Consider the following 9591-nt stretch of genomic DNA (forward strand, 5'->3'; position numbering starts at 1 on the left):
GCTAAAATAATATTTCCCAAGCTAATCTCAATTTGCCAAGATCCACCTCAATCTCACAAACATAATAAAATATTACACCACATAAACAATTATTATTTGCACCCATCCTTCTCTTCTTGTAGTGACAATAGAATAAATTAATCCAATTGTCTATTAGGGACCCCCACAATTCAGCATCAAAACAAAGCCATTACGGCTTTGAAAATTCTCAACCTATATTATCCTATTGTTGTTCATATACATGAATAAATTTGTAATTGCTTGTAGCCAATCTTGTATCCCACAAACACACCACTATTAAACTTAACCCATCACATATTAATCTCAAAATATGAACCACCCAAACGGAATGCAAAATACACTCTAAAATTGAGCAAAATCGAGAACCCCAACATAGACTACATCAATATAATTATTTAATCATGTATGCCCATAAAATCATCTATTGATATATTAACACTAAAATCATAGATAGGAATACAATAAAATAAATCTTACCTAAGTGATGAATAAAAAAAAATCACCACTCTATGAATCCTCCTTCACTTTGGTTTTGTTTTCTTTTCTTTAATTTTTCTTTTTCAAACCCTTGTTACCTTGCCTTTCCGCAACATCCACGCCTCCCCTTGTTTGTTTGTGCTTTTTTTTTTTTTTGTTTTCTTCTCCAAGACAAAGCCACGGCATGATGGCTTACTTAACCTGATATTCTTTTCTTTTTCCAAAATTACAAAATTACCCACCTATGTTATAGAAATGATAATGCCATCTCATAATTAATTCCTTGATATTACTAAGTGACCCATATAAATAAATTTAATTACCAATCTATCCAAAAATAATAATATACAAAATTTGGGTTTTACATCCTTCCCTCCTTATAAAAAATTTCGTCCTCGAAATTTGACATACCTGAAGTCTCAAAAAGTTATGGATACTTTCGTTTCATTTCATCTTCGAGTTCCCAAGTTGCTTCTCTTTCTGAGTGATTACTCCATTGAACCTTAACATAGTGGATGACTCGACGCCTCAAAACCTGTTCCTTCCTATAAACAATTCGTATAGGGTGTTCCTCATATGTCAAATCCTCCTTAAACTGCAACGGTGCATGATCAATCACATGACTAGGATCCGGTATATACTTCCTTAACATTGAGACATGAAAAACATTATGAACTCTAGCTACTGAAGGTGGTAGGGCAAGTCTGTAAGCTACCTCTCCAATTCGATCTAAAACCTCAAATGGACCAACAAATCTAGGACTCAATTTACCACGAACACCGAACCTCATTACTCCTTTCATGGGAGACACCTTAAGGAACACATGGTCTCCAACCCTGTAACACGTCCGCGAGGGACCCCGTTACAGTTCGGACTCGATTTGTGTCACGGTTCTTAATCTGAACCAAAGAGTCCAAATCCGGCAAATCGTTTTGAGAAACAGATTTTTGAAAAGAAGTGCCAAAAATGGACTGCTTTGCCAGATACAGAGTCGCCACCTAAATATTTTATTTTTGGGGAAATTTAGGAAACCCTGACTCGGTGCCAAAGGCCACGTGTCCGTCATCACCAAAGTTGCCTCGGCTCGGGAACTTGGGTACGATTAGGGAAGGTCAGCTATGAGCACCCCCTCTCGCCCGATCCGAAGATCGGCCTCTACTAACCATGATATTCGATTTTGAAAACGTTATGTGTTCTTAAACCGGTTATTAGCCTAGAATTACTATGTTATGCGCACAGCACAAGGTATAGACTAGATTGCCTAATTTGGGAATAAGCATTGCATATCCGTCTGTTTTGGAAAAATGTTTCGGAATTTGCTACTCCCAAGTAGGCTAAAACAAGGATTTCAATGAGCTATTCCAACTCAGACAATCCAACCTTCACCCACAGGCATTCAAGCAGTTATATCACATAAGCAGCTAGCCTCATGGTAATCATGCTATCATGGCAACACTCACACACATGCAAGGATGCTAAAGCATAAATATTTACATCGTACTCCGTGCCAAAACAAAGAACTCGTTAGCAATCAATGCATGATCCAAGTCCATGTTTAAATGTCTAATGCAACGCATACAAAATGTCACTAGAGTAGGCTCGGCTAATCTATGAATGACATGTGAAAATGCACAGGTTGCATGTATTTAAGTTAGATTTGAAATACTAATGCTGTTAGCATGATGCGCTGAGCCCGGTGCATGCAATACTGATGAATGATGCACGCATGCATAGCATAAAGTATGCTAAATTAAACATGTCCTATTACTAACCATCAAAGCAGGTAAGTAAAAGGGAGAAAGAAGTGGGGGTTGGAAGACATGCATGCACTCACCCATACTTATTACAAATTCGCCCTCGCTCGAAGGGACCAAAAGAATAATACAATTCGAATAATGAATTAACTAACCTAGCTAATTAATTATTACAGACCAACTAAATTAATTAAACAAATTAATTAATTTAAGAAAGCAAGAAAAAGGGCCTCAGGAAGAGGGCTCCATGCACGCGTGCTCGGGTCTTGCTCGGAAGTCCACTGCCATGCGCAAGCTGCCTCTGTTTTCCCTGCTCTGCCCCTCTGAAAACTGCCAAAGTCTCAGAATTGCTTCCCTGGACATTGGGAGACACCACCGGCTGAGTAGAATGTCCACCGGTAGTGAGATGTGATCATCGGCTGTTGATGAAGCTATCGGCCACGGATGGATTGCCGGTCGGCACTATGTGCAGTCGATCGGCAAAAAGCTCCTGCAGAATCTGTTTGACAGCAGCAGAGGACAAAGCTTTGCATGGCAATGCAATTTAAGCAATGTATGCACCAACCATATCCCTTATCATGTTTATGACTCAAAGGGACATGGTCCTTGGTTCTCGAACCATCAATCGCGCATTTCAATGCGTGATGGCCCAAGAGACCAAGTTATGCATGTTGATTTCAAATGCAATGCAAACCAACAAACAAGTGAGGAGCTCAACCTCAATCATGGATAATCAAGAGGCAAAGCATGCATTCAATGCAACCTAAGCATGTTAACTAGGCATGCAATATGGTAATGCAAACAAGCATACAAGGCATGTGACAACTATGCTAGTTACTCAAGCATGCAAGTATGCAAAGCATGCAACATGTTAGGTAATTCCAACTAAGAGAAATGCATGCCAAATGCAAAGTCACTTAGACATGCCACAACACGTGATAGGCCAAGCATGCAATCAACACACAAGTTAAGCATGTCACAATATGCAAGAATGGACTTAGAGTAATTTAGGCAGCCCTCAAACTAACCTAAAACAGTGGCCAAGGTGCTCAAAAATGAAGGACTAATAGGCACACAAACATGCATGCAAATGATCTCCAACACTTCAAACATTAAAGAGCAATTCTCAAGCACACTCAAGAGGATGTGAACATGGACATATAGCATGCAAATTAAGCTCTGAAAATCATGCTATAGGAGGTGCCAAACCAACTAAACAAAGCAAGCATATCATGCAACAATGGCCCAAGTACTTAAGACAAGCCAAGGAGGCTTAAACCAAGGTCAAGTCCACCAAACCTCACAAGGCCAAAGGGACTTAAAATAGGTCTAATGCAGACTTAAACAAAGCTAAGGATGTACTTAGATGGTATCTAAGTGGTCAAAAAAAAGGCAAGCACACTCCAAGGCCTAAACAAGGGGCATAAGGCAACAACCGTTAAACACATTGAAGGAGGGTTAAATGCAAGCATATAAGCATGTTGAGTGGACTGAAATGACATGTTAAGAGGTTCCAAACCACTAAATCAAAGCAAGTAATGCATTCTATACACTCGCACCCTTAAGGCCAACAAGCCAAAATGCAAAGGGGCTATACAATGCATGCCAAAGTCGACCCAAACAACTATGGACAGACCTTAATCATGGCAAAATAAACATGAAAGCTTCATAAAGCTACGCCTAAAGCATGCTTGAACAAGGGTTAAAACCTAGATGCATGTTAAGGCAACAAAATGGCATTACAAGGCATGTACGCTAAGCAAGCATGGTGTACCAAAACCAACTTAAAACAATGCTATTTCATGGCAAAATAAGCATAAATATCAGCTAGGGCATGGTCAACAAGAGCCTAAGCTAGGTGCTCCCTCAAGAGGTAAAAATGGTCCTTTTCAAGGACAACAAGGAGAGGGGGTGCCCCTCTCCTTCCTAGGACCTCAAGGCACCATCCTCACCTCTGAAATCCCTCAAGATTTCAGTGGTGAGGAGGCCCAAACACCAAGGCCTCGGAGCTCACCCAAAATGGCACAAAATGGAGCCTTACAAGGCTTAAGAGGGGTCAAACAACCCCAAAGCTTAAAACACTCTTAACAAACTATTTAGAGGGTCTAAAAATAGAACTTTTTTATGTTATATACTAAACACAAAAACAGTTGTAAGGTAGGAAAAAATACAATGCAAGAAAGGGGTAAAAAGGAGCAAGCTTCTTACCCTTGAAGACCCTCTTCAACAATGGAGCTCCAGCAGCTTCTTTAGGTTGAAACCAGCTTCAAAACCTCCAAAACAACCCTCAAGAGGCCTCAGCTCCAAGGGATGGTGTGATGGTGGGTGCTTGTGAGCAAAAGTAAGACAAAACACACACACTAACAAGAGAGGGAAATATAGAGATGGAATAGATACAAATTCCTAACCCTAATATCAAAGCTCTCTAAAAATGTTGTCTAACCCTAAATCCAAGAGAGGAGACTCTCTCTTATAGAGCTCTCTCTTGTAAAGCTTGTCAAATAAGCTTGTCAAGAGAGAGATCCCTCCATACACGTGTATGGAGGGGAGAAAAGGTGGGTGCCAGCTATCACAGCTGGCACAAAATATCTACCAAAAGTAGATAAACAGTGATCGGCCATTCAAAATTTCCATTTTGGCAAAATAAATGGCCGACTGGCAACAAAGAGTGCCGACCGGCAATATACATTGCCGATGGCATAAAATCACTGGCCGGTGGCCTCAAGCCATGGCCGGTGATGTGTGGGGATGCCTCACAAGGCATTCCCTGCCCCTCCAAGGCAAAACACAAGTGTTTGTTGCAAAACCAGACACAACGCGGTCGAGTCGAGAGATCCTGAGGCTAGGCGCACAACCGAGACCTCCGGGAACTCAAGACGAACACAAACAAGGGTAATCACCAAGTGTTCCAATGGTGACGTCCAAGTCTTGAGGACGGTCAAAAATGGGGTTTCTACAAACCCCAAACACCAAATCGCGTCTCCTATTATCTGCATAACTTTTCTGTCTACTCTGTGCCGTGCGTAGTCGCTCTCTAATAAGATTGATCTTGTCCACTGTTTGTTGCACAATTTCAGGCCCTAACAACTTCCTTTCGCCCACATGATCCCAACAAATAGGTGATCTACACTTCCGTCCATATAAAGCCTCATATGGTGCCATCTGAATGCTCGCATGATAACTGTTATTATAAGAGAATTCCACTAAGGCCAAATGCTCATCCCAAGAACCTCCAAGATCAATAACACAAGCCCTCAACATGTCTTCCAAGGTTTGAATAGTTCTCTCTGACTGTCCATCAGTTTAAGGATGAAAGACAGTGCTAAAATTCAACTTAGTACCCAAAGCTGCATGCAAGCTTCTCCAAAACATAGATACAAATCTGCTATCTCTGTCAAACACTATGGTCATCGGAATACCATGCAACCTCACAATCTCCTTGATATACAATTTTGCAAACCTCTCTAAGGAAAACCCCACCTTAAAAGCAAGAAAGTGGGCAGATTTTGTCAATCGATCAACGATAACCCAAATAGCATTGTTCCCACCTTGGGTTCTAGGCAACCCTGTCACAAAATCCATGGTAATATGTTCCCACTTCCACTTGGGAAGAGGAAGAGGTTGTAACTTACCTGCAGGTCTCTGATGTTCAACTTTCACTTGTTGACATAGCAAACATTGAGCACCATACTGGGCAATTTCCCTCTTCATATTATTCCACCAAAAGTTCCTCTTTAAGTCTTTATACATTTTAGTGCTCCCTGGATGTACAGTATATCCTGAACTATGAGCTTCTCTTAGGATTTCTCTCTTGAGCTCTAAATCATTAGACACCTATAACCTCTCTCCAAATCTCAAGGTTCCATCTTTATGCATACAAAATTCCCTCTGTAGCCCTATTTCCATTTATGCCTTAAGTTTTTGCAACTAAGGATCTCTTCCTTGAGCATCTTTAATTCTATCAATCAATGGGGGTTGAACCCTAAGGTTTGCCAACTGCACTCCATGGTTGTGCCATCTAATCTCAATATTCAACCTTCGCAAGTCCTCTAAGATATTCTTTTGGTCAGTGATCAAGGTAGCCAAATTACTCGGGGTCTTTCTACTCAAGGCATCAGCCACTGCATTAGCTTTTCCTGAATGATAATTGATAGTCAAATCATAGTCCTTTAATAGCTCCAACCATCGCCTTTGCCTCATATTCAATTCTTTTTGAATGAAAATATACTTCAAACTTTTATGATCAGTGAATATCTCGCATTTCACCCCATACAGGTAGTGCCTCCAGATTTTCAATGCAAACACCATGGCAGCCAACTCCAAATCATGCGTAGGATAATTCTGCTCATATGACTTCAACTGCCTAGACGCATATGCCACTACCTTATCATTCTGCATTAGGACACAACCCAAGCCCATCTTCGATGCATCACTATAGATGGTAAAACCTTCATCTCGAACGGAACTATAAGTATTGGAGTAGACACCTGTGGGGGCCGAATAATGGGAGTCGTACAGATTCCGGAGAGTCGAACATTGAAGAATCAAGATTTGAAACATTCCGCCATTGCCACGGAAACTCGAACCCAACCTTATTTGGCTAGATAGTCGATTAAGCAAGGGGCTGAGTGAAGATCGGTTTATTACAAAATATGCCGATTAGGAGGTTGGATTCGGAACTAATCCCGAGGCCCAAAGAAGAAAAGATATAAATAGAAGAGACATCATCCAGAAAGAGGTATGTGATAATTGTGGTGTTTAACTTAGAATACAAGTAATCTAGAACGAGAGACTGACTTGTCCGTCGGAGTGCTAATTCTGGCACCCCTGACCGGAGTGTTTACTTCCTTTCAGGTGCCTATCAGTGGATTACGAGCGTCCCCCAGGATCAGAAGAATATTTCCAAAAACCACTTCCCCACAATTGGCGCCGTCTGTGGGAATACTCAAGAATATCCATGGCGGACGTGACGGAGGACCCTCTAATAGTCACTGATGAAAACATGCAGGTAGACGTTTTCACTCCAACAAACACGCACGGGTCGGAGCTTATCCTAGCAAGATGCGTTTTGAACTTCGCCTCACTTCGACTCTAGAACATGAGGCAATGCAAGGGATCATGGAGCAGGCAAAGTAAAATGAGCAGAGGTTGGAAAACTTGATCGATGAGAATGAGCGCCTCCGTCAGGATTTGGCTTTGGAGGTAGCAAAATCCCAACAAGCCGTGCTCCAAAATCCCGAGCGACCTCTGAAAGTAGGTGATCGACGACCTCGAGCCCGGCTTCGAGACACCGATAGCAGCTCCGACTTATTATCTCTAGATCCCAAGAAGAATGGACGATCTGAAGTTTCCAGTTCCTCCGAAGAAAGTCCGCATATAAAGTGGGCCCCCTCGTTCTACACCAGGCCATCCGAAGCGGTGGCACCTCCCGACATGACAAGAAGGGATAGACGACGTGAATATCGCGAAGATCATGATCGTGACAGTAGCTATGCCATGAAAGACCTTCAGGAGTTGGTCCGAGATGTTCAGCCCCAGCAACATGCCCATACGTGCACAACCAGACCAATTGTACTTCGGCGGGAATCACCTCCGCTTGCAGTCATCCATATGATATACAGCCTGCCAACGCCGTCAGCCGTGCATACAGTTCAAACACACCCTGCATCCCCGAAGCAACTCACGCCGGCGAAACGACCGCATGAAGCTCCGCATGACTCTGATCTTATCACCTTCGACGATTCTGATCTTATCGGCATAACAGTCCCCCACATTGATCCACTGGTCATTGAACTACGTGTCATCCGATTTACTATCGAGTGCGTTCTCATAGACCAGGGAAGTACTTTTGAGGTTGTGTATTACAAGACCTTCATCAAACTTGGCTTAAACGAATCAGACTTGTCTCCGGCTCCTTATCCATTATTCGGCTTCAACGCAAATCCAGAATATCTGTTGGGGAAAATCATACTACCCCTCCGAGCAGGCTCTCGAACATTGGATGTGGAATTCTTGGTCGTCTGGCTGCTTTCGCCGTACAATCTCATCATGGGGCGAACTTGGTTGCATACTATGCGGGCTGTCCCAAGCACCTATCATCAGCTTCTGCGCTTCCCGACAGAATACGACATCGAGCAGATCCGTGGTTCCCAACAATCGGCACAAGCATGCTATCTCCTCTCCGGAAAGACGCCAAAGGATTTGCAAGTTAATTCCATCGAGGTGCCAGATCGTGAAAGCCTCGACGATGTCGGGCGGCTCCCGAATGAGAAAGCCACGGAAGACTTAGACCAAATTGAGATTGACGGCAATCCAGAGAGATTCTTCATGGTCGGCGCCTCCTTGAATCAAGCTGACAGACAGCAGCTAGTATCCTTCCTGCTCGATAATTTTGATGTATTTTCATGGACTCCATATGAAATGCCGGGCGTCGACCCAACTGTTTCCGAGCACAGTTTGAATGTTGACCCTAAGTGCAAGCCGATCGTTCAGAAAAGCCATCGATTTGCCGCCGAGCACACTACTGCCGTGATTGAAGAGGTTGACCAGCTGCTTGATGCAGGGGCAATCAGGGAAGTTACCTACCCCACATGGCTCTCTAATACTGTAGTTGTGAAGAATAAGAACGGTACATGGCGAGTCTGCGTTGATTTCACGGGCCTAAACAAAGCCTGCCCCAAAGACTGTTTTCCTCTCCCAATGATAGACCAACAGGTAGATGCTACAGCACGCCATCAGCGGATGAGTTTCCTTGACGCTTACAGAGGCTACCATCAAATTGCCATGCATCCGGAGAACCAGGAGAAAACTGTATTCCTCACCCTAAGAGGAACCTACTGCTATAAGGTTATGCCTTTTGGGCTGAAGAACACCGGGGCAACCTACCAAAGACTAGTCACCACCATGTTCAAAAAGAAACTCGGTCGCACAATGGAAGTGTATATTGATGATATGATGGTCAAGTCAAAGGTAAAGCAGAATCATATAGCCGATCTTGAAGAAACATTCGGCATCCTACGCAAATATGGAATGAAGCTGAACGCTTTCAAATGTGGCTTTGGAATCGGCTCTGGCAAATTCTTGGGATATATCGTCAATCATCGAGGAATCGAAGCTAACCCAAGGCAAATCACAGCAATCTTCGAGCTCAGCCCCCCCTCCCGCGATCAGTAAAAGAGGTGCAAAAGTTAATGGGGATGGTCGTCGCGCTCAATAGGTTCATCAGCCGTTCCACAGATCACTGCTGACAATTCTTTCATACACTACGGCAGGGCAAGGATTTTGAATGGTCCTCTGAATGCGAAGCTGCTTTCAACGGCCTCAAGACTTACCTCCACTC

At 43.1% G+C, this 9591-nt stretch overlaps 1 protein-coding gene across 1 annotated transcript; it reads right to left on the reverse strand.

Annotated features, from left to right (window-relative positions):
* Positions 1-925: 925 nt before the first annotated feature.
* On the reverse strand, positions 926-1288 carry LOC145800288 (uncharacterized). The gene has a single exon (XM_082889945.1). It carries the CDS (start codon positions 1286-1288, stop codon positions 926-928), a length of 363 nt encoding a protein of 120 aa, XP_082746071.1.
* Positions 1289-9591: the final 8303 nt, after the last annotated feature.

This window comes from Camellia sinensis, chromosome 10 (assembly GCF_055761805.1).
Source record: "Camellia sinensis isolate YWXY chromosome 10, ASM5576180v1, whole genome shotgun sequence".
NCBI classification, from domain to species: Eukaryota; Viridiplantae; Streptophyta; class Magnoliopsida; order Ericales; family Theaceae; genus Camellia; species Camellia sinensis.